At 40.1% G+C, this 23,816-nt stretch overlaps 3 protein-coding genes and 1 long non-coding RNA gene across 7 annotated transcripts in view; 2 read left to right on the top strand and 2 right to left on the bottom strand.

The window, feature by feature from the left end:
- Nucleotides 1–1,285, bottom strand: part of lurap1 (leucine rich adaptor protein 1) — a 6,803-nt gene extending 5,518 nt beyond the window's left edge. Inside the window, exon 1 of the mRNA XM_056415163.1 lies at nt 985–1,285. Coding sequence (XP_056271138.1) covers nt 985–1,206 — 222 coding nt within the window. The 5' untranslated portion in view covers nt 1,207–1,285. The remainder of the gene's footprint in view (nt 1–984) is intronic.
- Nucleotides 1,286–3,912: 2,627 nt separating this feature from the next.
- Nucleotides 3,913–14,041, top strand: ttc22 (tetratricopeptide repeat domain 22). Of its 2 annotated transcripts, none has more exons than XM_056415248.1 (9): nt 3,913–4,693; nt 5,388–5,673; nt 9,409–9,709; nt 10,459–10,532; nt 10,610–10,725; nt 11,402–11,520; nt 12,250–12,411; nt 13,102–13,254; nt 13,325–14,041. In XM_056415248.1, exons 1-9 carry the CDS (start codon nt 4,639–4,641, stop codon nt 13,856–13,858), a joined length of 1,800 nt encoding a protein of 599 aa, XP_056271223.1. In that variant the 5' UTR covers nt 3,913–4,638; the 3' UTR covers nt 13,859–14,041. The 2 variants fall into 2 exon arrangements, with proteins under 2 accessions (XP_056271223.1, XP_056271224.1); XM_056415249.1 differs by having other exon boundaries at nt 10,477–10,532.
- On the bottom strand, nt 6,617–8,024 carry LOC130194304 (uncharacterized). The gene is made up of 2 exons (XR_008831807.1): nt 7,322–8,024; nt 6,617–6,971 (listed from the first exon to the last, which is right to left on the bottom strand). It is a non-coding gene; the product is annotated as an uncharacterized LOC130194304 (long non-coding RNA).
- Nucleotides 14,042–17,232: 3,191 nt separating the features above from the next.
- On the top strand, nt 17,233–22,369 carry LOC130194303 (cornifelin homolog B-like). Of its 3 annotated transcripts, none has more exons than XM_056415250.1 (4): nt 17,233–17,305; nt 20,330–20,433; nt 21,049–21,236; nt 21,886–22,369. In XM_056415250.1, exons 2-4 carry the CDS (start codon nt 20,370–20,372, stop codon nt 22,051–22,053), a joined length of 420 nt encoding a protein of 139 aa, XP_056271225.1. In that variant the 5' UTR covers nt 17,233–17,305; nt 20,330–20,369; the 3' UTR covers nt 22,054–22,369. The 3 variants fall into 3 exon arrangements, with proteins under 3 accessions (XP_056271225.1, XP_056271226.1, XP_056271227.1); XM_056415251.1 differs by lacking the exon at nt 17,233–17,305 and adding an exon at nt 17,835–18,089; XM_056415252.1 differs by lacking the exon at nt 17,233–17,305 and adding an exon at nt 18,196–18,217.
- The last annotated feature ends 1,447 nt before the right edge of the window (nt 22,370–23,816 follow it).

Genomic DNA, 23,816 nt, shown 5'->3' on the forward strand with positions numbered 1-23,816 from the left:
TAAACAAATGAAATAAGTAAATACTTATTTTTAGTGATATTTCTTATTCAAATAATTACTTTGTTTGGGTACCTACACATGTTTATTATTCACAGTCCAGTGGAGGAGAACCACTGTGATGACATCCCACTATACACTCAAAGAAATAACTCATTGGATGAACTCAATTAAATTGTTGGCAGGTTTTCCATCCAATAATTATATGCAACTCCAACTCAAATTTAGCACATCAGTGCAATACAATGTAATTAAGTTAGTCCAACTCATTTGTATCAAATACACACTAAAATAAAATAATGATATTCATTAAATTAAATTAATTTGTGTTTGTCCAACTTAAAATATAAACTAACTAACTAACTAAGAAAATATGCAAACTCCACACAGAAGGAAAGCCCCAACTGGGAATTGAACCCACAGACCTTTGGCTTTGAGGCGACGGTGCTAGCCACTACACCACCGTACAGCCCTGAAAGTGTCTTCACCTTATAAACAACTGATTTTCAGCTGGCGCATGCGCAAAGGGTATTCCTCAATGAAACACAATTATTTTGAGTTGATATGCACACCATCTAACCTAAATAAATCTAATAAATGAAAGAATTCATACATTTTGTGTTCCACCCATTAAATATAAATATCTATTTTTGTAATTGATTTATTTAAATGTATCAAACAATATTTAAATGTGTCACCTCGAAGAAGGGCTTGAATCGTTTTTGTGAGTGTAACCTAAATAAATCTAATAAATGAAAGTATTCATACATTTTGTGTTACACCCATTCAAAATAAATATTTTCGTTTTGTAATTGATTTATTTAAATGTATCAAACAATATTTAAATGTGTCACCTCTAAGAAGGGCTTGAATCGTTTTTTTGAGTGTACGGTGGGGACACGTTCAACAGCCTGTCACCGCACGAGCACACGCACGCGTAAACACACAAACTCTCTCTCTCTCACACACACACACACACACTCTTACCATCTCCATCTTCAATTTCCTGATCTTTTCATCCAAACTCTTCCTCCCCCCGGTCACTTTGCCGGTTGGGTCGTGCGCGCCGCTCTGCTGCTCTACCCGGAGAGAGGACGCCTCTTCCCGCATCCACCTGAGCAAACCCTCCGGGGTCTTCCGTCCGATTTTCACCTCCACGTCTTTCAGATCCGGGACGGTCTCGTTGGCGGTGCCGCCGGCTTCCTCCATGACCGTCTTCGTGTGTGTGTGTGTGTGTGTGTGTGTGTGTGTGTGTGTGTGTGTGTGTGTGTGTGTGTGTGTGTGTGTGTGTGTGTGTGTGTGTGTGTGTGTGTGTGTGTGTGTGTGTGTGTGTTTTGGGAAGTGGAAAAAGAAAAAGATGTGCGGGATCACGTCCTTCTCGCTTCTTGGAGAGAGTCACTTCTTGGTGCGCGGCGTTTCATCCTCTGCGCCTCCCGCTGAGTTGGACTGCGCCAGGACGGCAACACAACAGCTGACAGCAGCATGAGCACAATATGACATCATTTGACATCACGTGCAGATTATTTCATAATTTAGCTGCATTGTCGTTTTGTTAAATAAAAAAAAACATTAAAAAAACTATGATCACCAAGTTAAAGCTTTAAAAAATATATATTTAAAAATCAAATTCTCGGTGTGTTGTTGTTTGGTTCCTCCACAGCTGGATGCTGCACGGTCGCGTCCGCTGTGCGCGCGCTGCAGGCCGGTTACCGTGTCCGGTTGGAGATCCTTTACGCGGAGCCACATTGCGCAGAGCCCACCTGCAGGATGACAGCGACCCGCAGCCGCAGAGTGGGAGAGACAGGGAGAGAGAGAGAGGGGGGATCCCAGACTGCAAAGTCCACTGTGATGACAGCATGAAGCTTCCGGTGTGACCTTTCAAAATAAAACTCGAATGAAAGGAAGACGTTGGAGTCATTTGGACTACCAAAATAAAAGTAACCACTCCAAATCTATGGTGGAATGTCACTGGCATGTATTAGGCCTAAATATTCTGCATTCAAAATGTTACTTAGTTAAAATACGCATACATAAAGTTCATTAACAGGTGTGTATATGTTGTATACTTTGCATGCTGCTGTACAGGTTTCACACAGAAATTGAATTGTTACAGTAAATTACAGTATCAAGAGAATACAGCAAGATGTGCTGTTCTTTGATTGTACATTTTACAGTAAATTACTGTAATTTCCCAGTAAAATGTGTTACGGTTTATGCTGTTTTTCTTTGTACCATAAATGAAGACACCAACACAATGAAGTAGGTTATCAAGGGGTTAGTGTGAAAGCAACATAACATCCTAATCCCCTTTACAGGGGAGTACAGTTAAAGCTACACAGATTAGTATCGGGGTTAACATCTTCCCCGTAATACCTTTGTTTTGTCATTGTTACACAATCGGCCTCGCTTCACCATGGCAACGGCTCCCGAGAGGAGACACATTTCATATTTCTATACACCCACGTGATGCGCATCGAAAAGGCCGACCCACAGGGAGGCAGATGTGCAGTCCGATATATTAATAACATGTGTGACAGTATAATTATTACTGTATCGTCATAACTGGAGAGCAGCCAGGTGAATATTGGCTGTATGACAATATGACAATATGTTTATTGGAGTCTTTGATTGCGCAACAATGCTTCATTTTTTTTTCTTCCTCTTTTAACTAAAATCAAAATCTACGTGACTCCTGCACTTTTTCGTTGTGATGGTTTGTTCCGTCGTGGGGGTGTTAGTGCACTCCGGCTGTCAGAGATCTCTCTTTTAATGATGTAATTATCTCTCCTATGTGCAGAGACTGTGTGTCTTATTCAGGTTCTTCTGTTTTTAAATATAGGTGCAACTTTATTGTCATCGCGTGCAAGAACAGAGACGACGAAATGCTGTTTAACATCGAACCAGAAGTGGAAGAGTGAAGAGATACGTGGCCGTTGTGTGAGGTCATAAATAAAACGAATACGTAGTAGTAGTTATAAATAGATGTTTGTATATATTAACAGAACGGATGAATGTGAACAGCTGCAGCAGTTATTTACTTTAACACATATTAATATATTATATAAGAGGTCATTTATCGTGGTAACATGAATTTTCCTTCACACTCATCCTGATGGTTTACATTCTTCGGTCTCCTGTACAGATGATGTGAAAAATCCTTCAAAATAAGAGTTTAACTTCTTTTTTTTATAATTCAAGACACGATCAGAATAAAGTTCAACTCATTATCAGATTAACGTGAAGTTTCTTTGAGGTTCCTTCACACTCATCCTGATGGTTCACATTCTTCGGTCTGTGATGCTAGCGGCGTCAATAATCCTTCAAAATAAGACTTTTTAAAAACGTTTTTTTAAATAACTCAAGACATGATCAGAATAAAATTCAACTCATTATCAGATTAAAATGAAGTTTCCTTGAGATTCCTTCACACTCATCCTGATGGTTCACATGCTTCGGTCTCCTTTACAGCTGATGCCAAGTGAAAAATCCTTCAAAATAAGACTTACAATTTCTTTTTTTTATAACTCAAGACATGATCACAATAAAGTTCAACTCAATATCATAATAACGTGAAGTTTCCTTCCTGTTTCCTTCACACTGATCCTGATGTTTCACATTCTTCGGTCTCTGATGCTAGCGGGGCCAAAAATCCTTCAAAATAAGACTTAAAAAACCTATTTTTTTAAATAACTCAAGACATGATCAGAATAAACATCAAGGAATGTCGGTTAGCAAATCCTAGTTATATAATCTCCTTTTTAACCTGTTAACCCCCACCCGTTTTTTTAGGTTTCTGCTCGAAATGACATACCCAAACTAAAAAGGGTGTAGCTCTGCAACCACACAAGCTATTTGAATAATGTTGGTGTTATAATAAAGGGAACACATGTGAGCTTTTGTTCAGCTGTGTAAATATTAGCATATATGTTACTGGTTAAGAGTAAATAAAGATGAATCTTCTATTTTCATAGAAGTTTCAGGTTCGATTAGAAAAAAAAGCACTTTCAGGATGAATATATCCTGGATGGATGCACAGCAAAGGCCTAAAATCACCCAGTTAAGAATACAACTTGTGAACAGACTCTCTGCAAAGTTTGACTCAGAAAAAATAAAGCAGAACAATAGTTGGAGACTTTTTAGTAAAGAGAATTTAGGCGAGGTCTCTAAAATTTGCATTTGGGCACATTGAAGCACCATCTGTGCCATTTGACTTTTCTCATGTACCAAACCATTTCTTTCACTTTCACTTTTACTTGTGGTGATCAAAACATGCAAATACATCATTATGTGGCTTTAAAACAGTAAATCAAAGATAAAAAAACGATCAAACAAAGTGGTGCTGTGCGTAAAGCCGGTTTTTGGATCTGTCACAGCGCAGCTGTTGCGCGCGCAGATATCTCCGCCGGGGAAGGGCGGATTTTAAAGAACGACACGTCATTGGAATACTTAGAGCCAATAGAATCGATTGGTACCAAGAAAGACAAGATTGACAGCACTGTGAGCCAATAGGAGACAGAAAGGCGTCGCCATATTTGAAATGTGAAATCCGATTCGCTGAAATTGAACTTCCTGACAGCTGATTATGACGCTTCCCCAAAAGTCCGCCTGGTTTTTAAAGGGACATACACACACACTAAAGCCATGCCAGCTGGAATGCAGGGGAGAGAAACGTTTTTTCTTCTTCTCAAGAACAAAAGTATGTTGAATTTGCTGAATGTAAAGCTATGAAGCGATTAATATTTCTGTGTTCTTTGGCTTATATCTCCGTGATACTTTGGTGTAGAAGGATTCTGTAAAGATATTTAGAATCTGTGTGAAGTCCTCTTGCTTTCGAACATCTCTTCTTTTATGATTGCACAAAGCTACATGTCGCTAGCTACGGAAACGTTCTGAGTGGGCCGACACCTGACAAAATGATGATCATGATATTTGTATTTTTATTTCAGTTGGTGTTTGAGTTGTGTTTAAATGGCTCACTGATACTTGTAGCCCCAGTTGTCGTCTTTAATTTGATGTACAACATCAATATATTTGCTCATGTTTATTAAAATATTATAGACAGTTTAGAACAAAACATCAAATCTGCCCCACAGGTGGGGCAATGGGGCTTAAGTGGTTAAATAAAGAAAAAATGAATACAGATGACTGAGATTTGTTGTCATTTTTGGTTTAAAGTCAAAAGGGGCAGTTGGAGTGTGAGTGTATATGTCCATGTGTATGCTAGCTATGCCAGACGTTAGTCACTCCCAAGCCTAACCCGTTCTACCTGTCTGAACCCGGGAGTCAAGACCTGGCGACAGTTGATTTTCTCGTACCGGTCCTCGGGTTGAAATACTTCACAGCAGTGTGTTCTTTATTGTATCTATTGTCCTTTAAAAAAATTTAAATAGCAGGTAGAGGAGAGCAGGAGGCCATGGAGGCAGACAGCTCCGAGGACATCGAGTCTCTCATGGAGGACATGGACTACATACCGGGCCACTTCCACCTGGACCTCAACCTCAACTGTGACCCCGCCGGGCCGGCGAAGCTGAGGTTCAGGGACACGTACCTGAAGCAGGAGAGCCTGCGAGGCGAGCTGGAGGCCGAGGCGGGACACCTGCAGTACGCCGTCCGGAACCTGCTGGGCTTCCTGGCTTTTCACCTGGAACACTTGGAGACGGCCGAGGAAATATTCAGGTGATGAATGAAATCCTTGTTTTTTCTGATTCAGTGATGTTGTTGTTCTGTCTTTACAACAGAAACAACACACAAGTTAAAATGCGTCTTGCCACCTGGACTGACACTATACAGGTCAAAAAGTGTGAGGTCACCCAGACAATTTGGTGTTTTCCATGAAAACTCACACTTTTATTTATCAAATACATTTCAGAATGAATGTAAAATCTAGTCAAGACATTGAGGAGGTTATAAATAATGATTTTTATATTAAATATTAATGTAGTCATTCTTGTGGCTCAAAGGAAGGCCAGTTTTATAGCTTCTCTCACCAGCATAACTGTTTTCAGCTGCGCTCACATAAAAAGGGTTTTCAAGGATTTTCCACCCCTCCGCTAGTCTTCTAAGGCGATAACACAATGTACCATTAGAACACTGGAGATGGGCCTCTACACACCTCTGTAGAGACTTCATTAAACACCAGAGAATAGTCATGTACACATTAACATGTAGAGAGAGTATTTATGATTCATTTAATGTTATCTCCATTGAAAAAAACTGTGATTTACTTTGAAAAATAAGGACATTTCTACGTGACCCCAAACTTCTGAAGTCGTGTTTACGATGTGAGTTCACTACAAACCTCCTCCACACTGAACTGCAGTAGAAAAAAAGGCAAAACAAAAGCACAACTTGACCTTTGACCCGCTGTCGTCAAACATCAACAGACGTCAAGGCCTGGAACGACTTCACAGTTTAGTGTCATGTGCAGGGTGTCTACAGGAATAAACCAGTGAAATTTAAGACTTTTTAAGACTTTTTAAGACCACGTCTAAATAAAATTTAAGACCTAATTTACGATGGAAATATACATTAATCTAAATTAATTAATTCAAAGTAAACACACTGATGTCTGTTCAAAATTAACAGTATGGTGTAATGCAAAAGGATAACACAAATGTCATTGCTGTTGTAAATTATATTTATTAATACATTTTCAGAACATTTAAGTCCCATGAACAAATGTCTCTAAAATTAAGTAAATATATTTAAAAAATACATGCAACATAGTTCCTTTTGAACAAAAAATCCATAAAATAACAAATAACATTTCCAGCTGCTTTTAAAATGCAAATTCATTTACATAATAGAATGTATGTGTGTGTGGGTGAGTGAGTGTGAGTTCTCATGTCTCTATGTGATGGATGTTTGTGCACAGGTTCATGTCTACTCCTGAGCTTTTGTGAATATACTAGGAAAACAATCCTTTTCAAACTGTATTAATATAAAAACTTCCAGTTGACATTTGGTCCATTCTCCTGGAAAAAATAAAGAAAAAAGGCAGACATTAGCCAAACAACAGTCACCACATCTCTTATGACACCACTTCAGATTAATGTCAGACTGGATAAATAGGAATGAATACTATTTTTACAAATTAAGCAACGTGAGCCATCTCTTGAGCCTAGTGAACACTATGTAGACATATTGACAGGTAAACACCACTCTACTTACTACCATTCTAAAACAATTTTTAATTAGTCTAATTAATGTGTAGTGCGCCTATGCATAGCTGTTATTAACTTGACACATGAGTAAAGCTTAACTATATGAAACACATACTCATATACAAGAGGATAGTTAATACATATATTTATGTTAGACTTACTTTGAGGTGCTGAAGTAGGTCCTGGTGTCATGGCCCATGAGCTCCACAGGATCCTGACTGGACGTGGTCATTTCACCAAGAGCACATGAAGTCCAGCTGTCTGCTCGCGGTGGTCTGGTCCAGAGTCTCGTGGAACAGAATGAAGAACGCACTGCAGCGTTGGTCTTCGGTGATGAGCTCTTTGTTGCAAGGCGCTGGATTTCCTCCGGTGACCTCCAGCGTTGTAGTTGACGTCGTTGCTAGCGGCGGAGCAGCAGCTAGCCCCGCGGGCGGCCTTCGCTAGTCTCTGTGCTTCTTGCTCTGCACGTGAGATTCCACCGCTGGAAAGACTCGCGACACATAACGCAGATTCAGAAGCATTTCACCCACCGTGACCAGAAACACTCGTTCTTTTCAAGCCGTTGTTGAACTTGCATCCTGCCATGTTTTCTAAAGTAGCCGATGCTTCACGTTGTCGGGGATTGATAGGACCGAATACGCGGTGCTCACCCGTGTGCGCGCATCACGGCAGCTTCGATGCCGGCGCGCCCATCGCTCTGTCGCGCGAGCCGAGAATTGTTGGGGGGGGGGGGATTTCACCCTGTTATAGGGGAACCACTGGAGTTGATAAGCGTGTCTTCTTGTCTGATCAATACGCAACTGTGAGGTGCGCGAATGGACCGAGCGGACAGCTGCTGATCACTCAACAGCCCGACCTGCACAAATAGACGGTAAGCAAGAGCGCCAACATATTTTTGGGAGCACCGAAGACCCATTTTGACCCAGGAAAACCCCTGGACATGACACCCAAAAAATTTAAGACCAATCCAATCTGAATTTAAGACAATTTAAGACTTTTTAAGGCCTTATTTTTAGGAAAAGCAATTTAAGACTTTTTAAGACTTTTTAAGGACCCGCGGACACCCTGCATGTGCTACTCGACAGATTGAAAACACGGGACGCTGTAAAATTCAAGGTTTCAAGGTTTCATTTGCCTTTTGTGGCCCTAGACCAGCAGTCCAGACACATTGGAGATCTAGTGAAGAAATAACACTATAATAAGAAAGAAAACATATGAAATATAAAGGAAAACAAATTAACAAAAGTATGAGTTGCTAAGATTAACACATTAATGTCTACATTTCATAGATACTCATACTTCACATCCTCGTAATAAAGTAAGGATGTTTATTGTCATTGTAAAAACATACAAGGAAATTAAGTTTACGACTCAGTCAGTGCAGCAGCAACAGGTAAAAACATGTATAAAAACATTAAGACAGGCCATTTCTAATTTAAAACAAGACATTTAAAAATAAATATGAATAAATAAAACATAAAACACAGGCATCAATGGCTTAAAAGTGAACATGTGTCGTGTTATTGTGTATTTTGTCCCCCCACAGCACTGTCTGGTGGAAGGAAACCGCTCTAATAAAGTTAAATATGATAATATCTAAGTTGTATCTTACATATTTGTGTATCTCATGATGTAATTCCGCCTAGTGACGGTGACATATTTACATTTCATGACAGTAACGCCAATTTCCTGAGTTCAATGAAAACACTGGATTGTAGTTTTACAGGTATTTATCACAATTTATTCTCTGAAGGAAATTAATTAATTATATAGTTGTGAAGAAAAAACAACTATATATCATTATATAGTTGTTTTTTCTTCACAACTATATAATTAATATATAAATATGTATATAATTATATAAAATTATATTTATAATTATATATTTATATATATATATATATATAAATATTTATATATAATTATATAGTTGTTTCTTCTTGACTTTATAATTAATATATATATATATATATATAATTGTCAAAACATTTTAATAAAAAATAAATGGCAAAAAAATTACAAAAGTACCAGTACCATCAAAATCGATTTTACTCATCATCTTGAGACCATTGAAGTATTTTCTTCATATTTCTGCCGAATAAGAATAAAATGTGGAATATTTGATACATTTATTTCAGTGTTTAATGAAGAATGTTTTCCCCAACTGGACTCTCTCTCTCTCTCTCTCTCTCTCTCTCGCTCTCTCTCTCTCTCTCTCTCTCTCTCTCTGTCTCTCTCGACCTTTCAGGAGCATTTGTAAAGAAGACCCCGGGAACCTCAACGCCTGGGCCAACCTGGGCTACGTGTACGACAAGCTGGCCCGAGAGCTGGAGGCGGGGGAGTGCGTGGAGAAAGTGTCCCAGCTCATGGGCCTCGAGGCCGGGGAGGAGTTCCAGGGCGAGGCCCGGCTCCTGGCGGCCCGCTGCCTGGCCGAGCAGGCGTACGTCCATCCCTACGACGTGGAGCTGGACGGCGAGAACGACCTCCGGGTCCGACTGACGGCGGCGCTGACGCTCTACAACCGAGCCCTGATCTACGGGGGTGAGCTGGTGAGATGAGGGCAGTGGTGCTGAAGCTGCACGTGAAAGTTAAACAGTTTAAATGTCGTCACCTTCCGAGAATAAAGGCCGAAGTCAGGGCTGTCAAACTCATCTTGACCGTGGGCCACAGAGGCATCACGGCCGCCTCTTAACCCTCCTGTTGCCTTAGGGTCATTTTGACCCGAATCAATATTACACCCTCCCCCCGCCTTTGGGTCATTTTGACCCGATTCAATGTTTCACCCTCCTGTTACCTTTATATTTACTAACATATTTTACCCTTTGGGTTCAATTTGACGCCAGCAATTAAAACCTCCAGAAAATTATTAGAATTAATATTGTTTTCCAAGTTTAAGTGTGAGGCACTTTATGTTTGTTTGTTGACTACCGAAAGAACACCGACATTAAACATTGAATGGGGTCAAATTAATCCTAAGGCGGGGGGAGGGTGTAATATTGATTCAGGTCAAAATGACCCGAAGGCAACACAAGGGTTAAAGGGCCGGCGTAACTGAAGCAGCGTATAAACTACTCACGAACATATTGTTCAATAACTCTCTTTGCATTTGATTATTGTTTATTTGAAAGTATAAATATCGTACTCAAGAACACAAATCCATTTAATTTGAAACCTTCAAAATAAAAGCACAGGGTATAAAGGTTATCATGTGTCTTTCAAGCCGTCAGGGGCCGCATAAAACGACGTGGCGGGCCGCATTCGGCCCGCGGGCCTTGTGTTAAAACCACGACTTTTGAAGAATATTCTTGTTTTTCAGATTCAAATAGAGGAAAAAAGAAGCTGGTATTTCAAAATGGCGACCATCTATATCAGGTACACACAAGAATGATCACGAGTGAAGCGCCCCGACTTTAATGTGCAGCTCGAGTGACGCGATGTTGTCTCTGCAGACTGGACGACATCGTGAAGACCACAGCCGACTCGGAGTACTCCAGACTTCCTGTCTACAACAAGGGCCTGAAGCTCCTGAAGGAGGCTCTGGAGTCGGAGAAGACCCAACACAAAGGTACACGCCTGTGCTCCTCAGCATGCACATTTAGAGGTGTGATGTCGAGTTCTAGCGCAACTCTGCAGGTGCTATTTGGATTAAAGTGCTGCAACAATCAACGATCATCGACCCGGACGAGAATTAAGAATATAAATATTTAAAAAATAGACGATAAAGTGCACAGACAGGCGGGTTTTCAGAACTGTTTAAGTCAGTTTGAAGTGACAAGTGTATTTGGGTGAAGAGGTAAGTGTATTCAAGTGTATTTAGGTGTATTTGGGTGAAGAGGTAAGTGTATTTAAGTGTATTTCAGTGTATTTGGGTGAAGAGTTAAGTGTATTTAACTGTATTTGGTTGAAGAGTTAACTGTATTCAAGTGTATTTAAGTGTATTTGGGTGAAGAGTTAAGTGTATTTTGGTGTATTTTGGTGAAGAGTTAAGTGTATTTAACTGTATTTGGTTGAAGAGTTAACTGTATTCAAGTGTATTTAGGTGTATTTGGGTGAAGAGGCAAGTGTATTTAAGTGTATTTTGGTGTATTTTGGTATATTTGGGTGAATAGTTAAGTGTATTTATGTGTATTTAGGTGTATTTGGGTGAAGAGTCAAATGTATTTAAGTGTATTTAGGTGTATTTAGGTGTATTTTGGTGTATTTAGGTGAAGGGTCAAGTGTTGCTGTCCTCTTGCCCTCAGCTCTCACCTGGTGTTACATTGGCGTCATGCTGGAGAGGAAGGAGGAGTTCTCCACCGTGCCCATGGCCGTCCACGACTGTGGCTACTCGGCTACGGATCCTCTGTCCTGCTACGCAACCGTGAGATCAACCCCGAACATCAAAGATCCATCACCAAACATCAAAGATCAACCCCGAACATCAAAGATCTATCACCAAATATCAAAGATCAACCCCGATTGTTTTCCGCTAGGTTCCTAGTACACAGAGAAAAATAATGGTTCTTTCGTTTGAGACACATTTATAGGTTCTTTGAAGAACTCTTGAAGGAAATGGTTCTTTAGAGAACCCTGGTTTGAAAAGTTATTTGTGGAACCAGAAATGGTGCCTTAAAGAACCCTTTTTTAAAGGTTCTTTGAGACACCTTTATAGGTTCTTTGAAGAACTCTTTAAATAAATGGTTCTTTAAAGAACCCTGGTTTGAAAGGTTCTTTGTGGAACCAGAAATGGTGCCATAAAGAACCATTTTTGAAGGTTCTTTGAGACACCTTTATAGGTTCTTTGTGGCACCAGAAATGGTGCCATAAAGAACAATTTTATACGGTTCTCTGAGACACCTTTATAGGTTATTTGAAGAACTATTTAAGGACATGGTTCTTTAAAGAATCCTGGTTTGAAAGGTTCTTTGTGGAACCAGAAACGGTGCCTTAAAGAACCATTTTTGAAGGTTCTTTGAGACACCTTTAGAGGTTCTTTGAAGAACTCTTTAAGGACATGTTTCTTTAAAGAACCCGGTTTGTGACAAGAGGGGTTTTAACTATTTCTACTTCTCTATGTTTGTCCCATAACAACACGATGTGACCGTCTCAGGCCATAAAGTTGGCCCGTGGCGATGCGTTCACCCTGAACCTGCTGGCGAAGGTCTTCTTCCTGTTGGACAAACATGAGATGGCGACCGGGATCTGCAACATGGCGCTCAACGTGCTCCCCGACCCGGAGCTCAACTGGCAGGCCTACTGCACCCGGGCCAAGGTACCGCAGCCGAGCGGGTCCAAAACTCCGTTAATTACTCGGTGAAATCCAATAACAGGATTCGTAGGGTCATGGAAAACCTGGAAAAGTTCATGGGGTTTTAAATGGTTATTTCCAGGTCTGGAAAAGTCCTTGAAAAAAATGAAGTCATGTAAATGTTGTTATATTTACATGTTCATTTACGCAGTTTGATTAAAAGAATAAACACTTATATGAATATTTATATAGTCCTGGAAATCCATGAGTCAACATGTGCATGTACCCTGCCATAATTATAGCATTAAGTTAAACTGGCTGAAAATATGCACAAAAATCACATATTTGAAGAATTAGATCAAATAAGGGCGCTTCTGTGAACTATAGTTATTTGTGCACTGTGTATATATATACATATATATACATATATATATATATGTATATATATATATAAAAGTTCACTTTTACCATATACATGTAATATATATATATATATATGTACATGTCCATATATATATATATATAAATATATACATATATATATATATACATAAATATGTATATACAAATTACATTTATATGGTAAAAGTGAACTTTTTTATATATATATAAATTACATTTATATAGTAAAAGTGAACTTTTATACTCCTCCGGCTTAAAAATGAAGTTTCCAAACATTTAATAAAAAGTATTGACACATGTTCTTCCCTTCAGATCAATGTGATGCTCTACGTCAGAGACTTGGAGAAGGTCAAACAAGGTCACGGGGGAATCCCAGACCGACAGAAACTAACCGAGGCCAGAACAGACTTGGACAAGGTCCTGAGCGTACGTCAGTGTGTGCGGACTCACCTGGAGATGGCACAGGTAGAGACACACACAGATTTAAATGGTTTTTTTAAAACAGGATTTTCTGATTCAGTCTCTTCCCTTCCAGGTGTACTACTACATGGGCGTCGATGCGCTCCAGGAGAGCCTCTTGGTGGACGAGGGCGCGGTGGACTGCGCCCTGGTGAGTCTGTCCCACGCCCAGCAGTTCGAGCTGGGCGGCAGCCTGCCGGACCTGCACGTCATCCGAGGCCGATGCCTCCTGCTGAAGGGCGAGGAGCGGAACGCCGCAGACTGCTTCAAGCGGGCCGTGGAGTTGGAGAGGCCGGGCAGCGGCTCGGACGCCGCGGCCCTGCGCTGCCTCCTCGAGACCCTCTTGACCTTGGTCACGCAGGGAGACCCTCACCCGAGTCTCGCCATCACCCAACTGGAGCTGTGGGTGCAGAAGGCGGGGGAGAGGTACCCCGAGGACATCGTGAAGTCCGTGCTGAGGGGTCTTTACAGGAGTCGCACGGCAGAGGTCACGGAGCTGTCCAGGGCTCTCATCCGGACGGGCAGACTGGACCTTGTGAGGAGGCTGCTGGACACGGTGGTGCCCAAGCAGCTCACTAAGAAGACAGCAAACATGGCGTTACACGTGTGAACGGATCCAACGCAGACATCAATGAACTTCTTGACAACCTTTTGCCAGATACGCTTGGACAGCAGCGGTGCATCGCGGCTGAACTCTCCAGTCTCTAGAGACCAAACTCTATAGACATGTATGTATATATATATATTATATATATATATTAAATTTGTATGGTAAAAGTGAACTTTTATATATATATATATATATATATATATATAACATTTTTATGGTAAAAGTGAACTTTTATATATATATACATATATATATATTACATTTTTATAGTAAAAGTGAACTTTTATATATTTATATATATATATTACATTTTTATGGTAAAAGTGAACTTTTATATATATATATATATATATATATATATAAATAAATGCACAGTGCACAAATAACTATAGTTCACACAGAAAAAATATTAAAATATCAGGTCCGAATTCCAGAAAAGCACTTCCAGGATGATTATATGTTGGGAATAAGGCAGTTGAAAGGTTTAAAACTCTCACAAATCATATTATAATGTGTGAACATTCTCCCGCAAAGTTTTACTTTGAGAAAGTGAAGCAGAACAAAGTTAGAGAGGTTTTAGAACAAAAAAGGTGTCAAATCAGCCATTTGGGATTTTCTCATGTAACAAACCATATATTTCACTTTTATGTTACTCATGATCTTCAATATATCCAAATACAGCATTTTACAACTTTTTAAGAAGAACAACATTATAATTATAATTTTTTAATTACTAAAGCTATATTTTCCATAAAAAACAAGTGGGGTTGATTTCAGAAAACAAATTTTTTTTGGAAATGCTTTGACGTTTAATGCAGCTTATTAATATGTCAATCATGTCACACTACCTCTCATGGAGAGGGGTAGTTCAGTGTTCTCTACGAATGACCAGCAGGTGGAGCCAGTGAGATGCTGCCTGGTGAATAAAAGGTTTGTGACTATAAATAAAAGACCGTTTTTTTTAAATCTTTCATTGTGTAATTCATGGTCTTGAACTAGAAATAAGTGACAAATTAGATTTTAAACTGAAGCTGTTGAATACTGAATAATATGATGATTGTGCATATATTTTGGCACTCGCAGTCGCCATATCTCAGCCACATCGGTAGAGGTAGAAGAACAATTGGCTTTATCAAGTTTAATGATGCTTTGTGACACTTTAAAGATGAGATTAAACACTTTAATGATAAGATTAAACACAAAAAAGTAGGGCTGTCAGCGTTAACGCGTTAATCTATGCGATTAATTTGGCCGCGTTAACGCACTAAAATATTTTACCGCAATTAACGCAACTTTGTTTGCTTCCGGTGTTCGTTGAAGTTTTTACACTCAAACCGAGTGTCAAGCCGCGGCAGTACGGTTTAACACTGTTTACGTTTTTAAAACAATTATTTCTCCGCGAAAATAAGGAGCAGAAATCAGTTTAAACTCGTGGATGAATCAGTCGGGTTTCCTCCTGCTACTCCTTCCTCCCGTCTCCCCCTCTGATACACAGAGGAACGGAGGGGCGACGTGTCGGGTGACGCGGCGCGGAAAGAACTCGTCACACGAAACCTTCAACGTGATTGGTCAATCCGTTTGTCTGTCAACATTTTGGGGAAAAAACAACCAATGAACACTCAGTAAATCACAAAGGACCTCCCACCTCACAGGTGAGGCTCATTAGCAACCTGTCAGTCAGAGAACCAGAGAACACGGCACGAGGACAATGAGCCTCATTGAATAGAGCTGAGATTGTTCTGGAATGTTTGATGTATAACACGTGGGTATGTGTCATATGCAAACGCCTTTAAAAGGTGAATTTTGTTGTTGTTGTAAAATGTATAAAATGAGCCCAGCCTCCAGAGGGTTAACGTGACATATTTGAATGTCAGTCAGTTACCAAGGCCACTGGTTCTGCTGTTCAGTGTTAAAGATGACAGGACCAATGGGGTCTCAATATACTTCTTTTTTTTTACTAATCTGATGTTTCATTGAAGAAACAATTTATCATCCACAATATTAAATACCTCGCTGGCACTTTATAGGTAGGAGCCTCTTTGAAAACACAGCTCTGTGTGAAGTTTGGTCTTTAAAAAGAATGAACTTTTAACTTTTAACTTTTAATTGCGATTAATCGCAATTAATGAATTTCAAAATGTGCGATTAATTAGTTAATTTTTTTTAATCGATTGACAGCCCTACAAAAAAGTAATACAGAGACAGCTTGAGGTCATTGGCAGAGTTCCCTGAGCTCTTTATTCATTTGCTATAGACTCACAATTTATTGCAAAGAAAGATAACGAATGAAAGTAAAACTCTTTATATATCAAAAAGTCCCATTCTGGACAATTCAACTCAAACGTTTAGTGCAAGAAAATTTTTACATGTTAGTGATCCACATCGTGTAAGTTCTGATTCAGAAAACAGGGTTAAGTGTTTGCTTAAGGACACATGGGCTAGGGCGGGGATTGAACCGACAACCCACTGATTAAAAGACGGACCCCACAGTCACTGTTTATATCAAACACAAACTTTCATCGTCTCGAGCTGCGTTTGACCAACGCTTCGATCTTTAAATCTCCGAACTGGATTCCCTCGTGCACTTCCCCGTGTGACCTGTAGGGGTCATTCCTCTCTAAAGCCCCGCCCCTCGACTAGGGCGAGGATTGAACCACAGACCTGCTCACCACTGACTCACAGACAGCATGTAGGAGTAAAAACAATCTGAATATTTCTGTAAGGTCAAACAGGCAGCCAGATTTGTCAAAATAAAAGAGAATCTAATGCGCAACACATCAAATAAAATGTTTTATGATGGAGGAGTTACAAGAAAGTGATGCTAGGTAAGAAGAAAAAACATTCTGAACTTTTTTATTGGAAAGAAAAAGATAAAAGATGAAAGTAAACTCTCATTCTGGCCAATTCAACTCAAACTTTTAGTGCCGAGGTTTTCTTGTGGAAGAACCGGCGTGTTCCATGTTAGTGATCCACATCGGGTACGTTCTGATTCAGGTAAATACACTGCAGGTGTCTTCAGGTCATTAGACTACATGTCAAATGTCTTTACTTTTCTTCAGCGTATATGGGAATTTAAAAAATCGGAATATTTCTGTCGTCAAACAGGCTTCGCTGCAACCAGATTTCAAAATAAGAGAGAATCAAATGTGCAACACGTAAAATAAACTGTTTTATGATCCAGGAATAACAAGAAAGTGATGTCAGGTAAGAAAATAAACATTTGGGACTTTCTGTCTGACTGGTTTGCCACACCTGTTCCAGCTGACCTGCTCACCGGCGTTAAGTCCTCTGCTGCTTTGTTTTTTCATCCTCTCAGCTCGGAGGTTCAGGTTTTGCAGCATTGTTGGAGCACTGCTCACTTTTTTATCTAAATTGCCGCTCCTCACTCAGGGAATATACTCTTCCACGGGACAGCGAGGTGACAATAAGGCTCTCTCACTTTACCAGGTAAGATTATTTATTACGTAGGCCTATCTTTATTTTTAATAGAACATTTAAACGTAATCGTACATGTTGGAATAGAGAGGAGGTTTATGAGGGGAAAAGTGTGACTTCTCAAACTATTCACGAGTCATAGGTAGGGATGAGAATTGATAAGATTTTAACGATTCCGATGCCTTATCGATTCCTGCTTATCGATTCGATTCCTTATCGATTCTCTTATCGATTCTTATTGGGCAAGGGGTGGAAAAAAAGAGCACAAACGGGTTTATTTACATTAATTTTCTTTTATATAATTTTCTATAATGCTGCACACACCATATACAGTATGTATACATACACATTTACATTTTTTTAAATAACCAAAAACATTTATACATATTCCTCTTGAACTTAAAATAAAACTTACATAACTTAAATAAAATGTATTCTGTTTAATTTAAACATGTTCCTAGAAGTTACAGTGCTCCTTCCTTTTTTTTAAAGGGTATATGAACTGAGCTGCCAAAAATGAAACTAGTAGTGGCAAATACCAAGTGTGCAACCATCAATTGTATGGATCATCAACAATTTTTGTGCAGAAAAATAAGCATGTCTGCTTTCTCCGGGAGGATACGCGATCTCTCAGGACTTATTGTGTCTCCAGCCGTGGAGAACACTCTCTCAGATGGGGTGGAGGATGAACACAAAGATATGAGGAGGTGTACAAGACGTGCTGTAGCCTGTGACCCAGACAGACGACCAGCCTCTGAGCCGGTCTGACTCTGAACCTCATCAGCAGGGTTGCCAGGTCTGTGTGACAAAACCAGCCCAATAGCCAATCAAAACCAGCCCAAACCAGCCCAATGGCCAATAAAACAAGCCCAAAAAACCAGCCCAATATCAGAACTCAAAATATGCCTGTGCCAAACCATACAGGTATACACTGCTTTTAAAGTCCAACAACATTGCTATCATTTCCAAATGTATTGTAATATCTACAAAGTAACAACAAATGGTTAATATGCCAGCATTAAAAGCAGTTTTCCCGAAACAGTTATTTCACCTAGGTCCTAAAATGGCCTTGTGTAATTAGATACAGTATATTATCATAAATAAAATATAGCTCTGTGAAGGTGTAGACCAATTCACTGACGGACAAACTAACCTGTTGCTTTGTCTTGAGGCTTTCTTCCTTTTTCGCTCTTCCTCCCTGCCTGGACAACATGAATGTACTGTTTTTACTTCATATGCATTTACTGTAGTTAATGCAATACCTTATTTCAACTGAAACACCTTATGTTGCTTCACTATATTTTTATCAGATACTTATAGTTCAAACAATGTACGCACTCGACAACTGGAGAACGGAGCAGCATTTCGAATGTGTTTCCCCGTTTTGCTGTGGTTTTGGAGATCACTGGTGCGCACGAATCTCGGTTTTGCAGTGCCGACAGAAAGCTTTGGTATCATCCCCAGCCACACGTTCTATCCATTCTTTAATTCCGTTTTCACTTTCCCATTCTTTCGTATATTTCTTCCCGTATTTAGCCCACTTACCGGGTGGCATGTTTCTCCAGTGTAGCTACACTAACTACCAGACCAGAGTTGGGATCGAGCGGGTCGCGGAGACTGAGAGCGGCGAGAGCTTTAGGTGCGTGTGTGTATGTGGGCGTGTCCCATGTCCATGTGTGCACGTGCTGATCTGGAGTCAGTTTGGTAGGATTTGGGTAGAAATAAATTATTTCATTTAAAATATGGATTTTTATTTAAAGATATTCATGTAATTTGCATGCAAAATAGGTCTACCCGAACCAGCGGACAAGAAATTCAACCCGCGGCAACACTTCAAAAGTAGCCCAATTCCGCGGGAAAACCGCGGACCTGGCAACACTGCTCATCAGCTACATTGGATGGCAATGGAGATTATTTATATAGTGAAAGCTGGTTTACACAATGAACGCCTCCCCATGTGGCCCCGCCCCCTGAACAATATCAGACGCGTTCCGATTTATTTATTTTTTCACCTGGCCCGCTGCCGTTGAGATTGCAATGAGACGCGGAGAAAATGTGGAGTGGTGCTCTTCGCAATAAAACATCTTTGATGGACGTGTCGCGTCTCGGCCAATCAGCGTTCAGATGTCCACAGCGTTTGGGAAGTTAGGTTAGCTTGAATGTCAGTCCGCTACATCTGCTGCTGTCACGCTGCACGGTGTAGCGATGCTAACAAAGTACCCGTACGTTCAAAACGATGTGATTTAGCACAGTTTTAGTATCGATACTTCATTAAAAGAGCGATCAGAGCGCGCGCAATGCCCCGTTAAACGCTGTCTGCGCGTGCAGCGCTCAGCCGTAATGCGCACACAGGTGAGCACACTCTCACCTCACACGAGCACTTTTTGTCGTGTGAAATAGAGCCAAACTTTAGAACGCCTCTGCCTAGTTGCCATGTTTGCTGCAGTCTGAAGAAGAAACTAAAAAAGTTTGGGCATGCGCAACGCCACAGAGGACCGTTAGCAGAACCGTTAAAGAATTTGGCTGACGATCCCAAACAATCGGTTCACTGGGAACCGGTTCTAAAACAGAACCGGTTCTCGATGCCCATCCCTAGTCATAGGCCTAAGTAACGACTGGTGTTCACACGGTAGCATTGTAAGTAAATTCAACTAACACTGCTTTAGATTATTATTATTATTAGATTATGTTCCCCATATGCTATTATAGTAACAGTAAAAACATATTCTAAGAAAAGCATTGTTTGCACGGCTTTGGTTCTAAATATTTTCCACCAAATTTGATGAATAAAATAATATATCTCTCTATCTATATGCAGATGTCTGACTGATGAAAGACAGATTGTTTACTCAGCGAACAGATGGATCGTGGAGGCACGAAAAAAACAATCAGTTAATTTGAAAGAGAATTGTTTTTCAAACTAATCAGTAAATTAAGTTTTATGAAATCTAATCAGCAAACTCTTGTGTTGTAGAGAAATTACATTTTCCGTGAAGTGCTAACTCAAAATAATGTTCCTGATTCCCGTGTCCACAGGTGAATTTAATTCTCCACTGTAGGTCAAGTTCACGAGCCGATGGCATATTCCTCGGTCGAGTGGAACTCGGGCCTCTTGGACTGTTGTGACAGCGTCACGACCTGTAAGAACCAACGCCGCAACTAACAGTCATATTTTATTCGAAATTCCTTATTCAGTCATACAAAGCATTTTAGACTATATATGACATGTTTTTGTCGTCTTCTAGTGTCTACCACTCGTCGGTGGATATACACTACCGTTCAAAAGTTTAGGGTCACAAAGAAATGTCCTTATTTTGCAAAGCACTGTTTTTTTCAATGAAGATAACATTAAATGAATCATAAATACTCTCTACATAGGTAATGTGGTACATGACTATTCTCTGGTGTTTAATGAAGTCTCTCCAGAGGTGTGTAGAGGCCCATCTCCAGTGTTCTAATGGTACATTGTGTTATCGTCTTAGAAGACTAGCGGAGGGGTAGAAAACCCTCGAAAACCCTTTTTATGTGAGCGCAGCTGAAAACAGTTATGCTGCTGAGAGAAGCTATAAAACTGGCCTTCCTTTGAGCCACAAGAAGAACTACATTATTATTTATAACCTCCTCAATGTCTTGACTAGATTGTATATTCATGTTGCAATTAATCTGATGAATAAAAGTGAGAGTTTTCATGGAAAACACCAAATTCTCTGGGTGACCCCAAACTTTGAATCCGTAGTGAATGTGTTTTTTTTCAGGTTGCTATGGTTTCTGGTGCTGCCCGTGCCTCGCCTGCTCGGTTTCGGCGCAGTTTGGAGAGAACCGCTGCTTCCCGCTGTGTGACATCTTCAGCCCGGCCATCACGTCGGCCATCGGACTGCCTCTGTGTGCGCCTCCTGCCGGCTTGTCTCTACGGGTCGGCATTCGAAACAGATATAACATCAAGGTAAAAAACAAACTGATGATGTTCATTATATATATATATATAAAAATCAATAAATTTTCCAGAAGTACATTTTAATTTAGAGCTTTAGATACTTCAATTTGAAAGAATGTACTTTGTCAGACATTCTCATGTTTGTCATTTTCTCTGAGAACTAAAAGACATTGGACTTATTGATGAATATTTTAGATTAAATACTAACAGTAATCAGAATCAGCTTTATTCGCCATGTGTGTGTGTGCACATACATGTAATTTGACTCCGGTTACATGTAATTTAAAAATAGCAGGATAAATATGAAAAAGACATTGAATGTATTGCATGTATATGTGTATATATATTTATATATATAGGTGTATATATATTTTTATGTTTATGTCTGACATTTTTGTATTTGTTTTATGTTAATATGTCTAAACGAATAACAAATTTAAGTGACAAAAAAAAATGACATTGAAGACAACAGAATAGCAACATGTATGTGCAATATAAAAAAAACAAGTGACAATGAATTGGGGATATTAGTGAAGAAAAAAAGTGCAGATCGTGCAATTAGTGCCGATGGATGTGTCTGTGAGGGCCAGTGGAAACAAGCTGCTCCTAATATAATGCGATGCAAACATATCCCAATGCATATGTGTTCTCCCTGCAGGGCTCTGCCTGTAAGGACGTAGCGACTTCCTGTTTCTGCTCCTGGTGCTCCTGGTGTCAGATGCATCGAGAGTTAAAACATCGCAAGGAAAACAACGCCGTCGTCGTCAACATGCAGCCTCCTCCGGTGATGATGTCTCCCGGATACCCGAATCAACAAGGATACTGAACCTAATTGGTGTGCTCTGTCTTCCAAAAGAAAATGTTATTGAGCTCAGATCTACTGTCTGTAGTAGTAGACTTTGTTTTGACAGTGTTTTTACAACATTTTAATCATTTTTAAATCTTAGCTCGCCGGATAAATGTCAGTCCCATAATGATACACTCGTGATAATCATGGGATACTATGGTGGAAGATGTAAAGTTCTCAAGATGAAGGATGAGGAGGAAATTCAAAGTGTGTGCTGTGCGTCTTGTAACGTGTGTCTGTTGCTGCTTTATGTTCTTTGTCATTAAAACACAGCGAGTCGTGTTTTGTAGCCAAATGGCTTCTAATTTCACTTAAAAAACGTTTTTTTGTAAAATCTTGTGTTGGGATATCTGCGTATAGTACCTTTTTCATGAGTCAATATTTATTAATGTGTTGACATTTTATTCATGTGTGTAATCTCTGCTGCACTCGCGCTCCTCCCCTGAGAAAAGAAAGTGGTTGTTGAATTTGTGTTGATGTCAGTGAAATCACAATAAAATTAAACATTTAGAAAAACATGAAAATACTTTTTAAATATTAGTAACACATTACTTTGGTAGTTCCCCTGGTAGCCTAGCTCTCCTAATAGCTTTCCAGGTAGCTCCCCTAGCTCTCCAGCTAGCTCTCCAGCTAGCTCTCCAGGTAGCTCCTTTAGTAGCTCTCCTGGTAGATCACCTGGTAGCTCTGCTGGTAGCTCCTTTAGTAGCTCTCCTAGTAGCTCTCCTGGTAGATCACCTGGTAGCTCTGCTGGTAGCTCCTTTAATAGCTCTCCTAGTAGCTCTCCTGGTAGCTCCTTTAATAACTCTCCTAGTAGCTCTCCTGGTAGCTCCTTTAATAACTCTCCTAGTAGCTCTCCTGGTAGCTCCTTTAATAGCTCTCCGAGTAGCTCTCCTAGTAGCTCTCCTGGTAGCTCCCCTGGTAGCTCTCCTGGTAGCTCCTTTAATAGCTCTCCGAGTAGCTCTCCTAGTAGCTCTCCTAGTAGCTCTCCTGGTAGCTCCACTAGTAGCTCTTCTAGTAGCTCCTTTAATAACTCTCCTAGTAGCTCTCCTGGTAGCTCCTTTAATAGCTCTCCTAGTAGCTCTCCTGGTAGCTCCTTTAATAACTCTCCTAGTAGCTCTCCTGGTAGCTCCTTTAATAGCTCTCCTAGTAGCTCTTCTAGTAGCTCCTTTAATAGCTCTCCGAGTAGCTCTCCTAGTAGCTCTCCTGGTAGCTCCTTTAATAGCTCTCCGAGTAGCTCTCCTAGTAGCTCTCCTAGTAGCTCCTTTAATAGCTCCCCTGGTAGCTCCCCTAGTAGCTCTTCTAGTAGCTCCTTTAATAGCTCTCCGAGTAGCTCTCCTGGTAGCTCTCCTAGTAGCTCTCCTAGTAGCTCTCCTGGTAGCTCTCCTAGTAGCTCCTCTAGTAGCTCTCCTAGTAGCTTTCTCTTCCCCTTTCCAGTCTATGTCAATCTATGACAAATGGTCTAAAAATAGTTTCAAGAAAGGACAAGACTTCTTAAATGCTTCTTTAAATGAAACCCCTTTTTCTTCTGTGACTTTTTCTTCATCAATATTTATTATTTTACTGATCAGTTGAACAAAACAATTAACTTATATTTACTGCCCTGTAGTCAAAACAAACAACACCTTGTTGGTCATTCCTTTATTTAATGGAACAACGTCATTAAAATATAAGCAAACATAATGGACTTACTGTTATGAGCCCCGTGGTTTCGTTTCCTTTGTTCTTCTTTTAACACATTCAGG

This window comes from Pseudoliparis swirei, chromosome 5, assembly GCF_029220125.1.
Source record: "Pseudoliparis swirei isolate HS2019 ecotype Mariana Trench chromosome 5, NWPU_hadal_v1, whole genome shotgun sequence".
In the NCBI taxonomy this organism is placed as follows: Eukaryota; Metazoa; Chordata; class Actinopteri; order Perciformes; family Liparidae; genus Pseudoliparis; species Pseudoliparis swirei.

What these genes read in the sequence shown, in the direction of transcription:
- LOC130194303 (XM_056415250.1), top strand. Translation starts at nt 20,370, where the DNA reads ATGGCATATTCCTCGGTCGAGTGGAACTCGGGCCTCTTGGACTGTTGT. An exon ending in TTGTGACAGCGTCACGACCT is followed by an intron (nt 20,434 to 21,048) that starts GTAAGAACCAAC and finishes GTTTTTTTTCAG; the next exon opens with GTTGCTATGGTTTCTGGTGC. An exon ending in GAAACAGATATAACATCAAG is followed by an intron (nt 21,237 to 21,885) that starts GTAAAAAACAAA and finishes TTCTCCCTGCAG; the next exon opens with GGCTCTGCCTGTAAGGACGT.
- ttc22 (XM_056415248.1), top strand. Translation starts at nt 4,639, where the DNA reads ATGCCAGCTGGAATGCAGGGGAGAGAAACGTTTTTTCTTCTTCTCAAG. An exon ending in TCTTCTTCTCAAGAACAAAA is followed by an intron (nt 4,694 to 5,387) that starts GTATGTTGAATT and finishes AAATTTAAATAG; the next exon opens with CAGGTAGAGGAGAGCAGGAG. An exon ending in CTCTGTCCTGCTACGCAACC is followed by an intron (nt 11,521 to 12,249) that starts GTGAGATCAACC and finishes TGACCGTCTCAG; the next exon opens with GCCATAAAGTTGGCCCGTGG.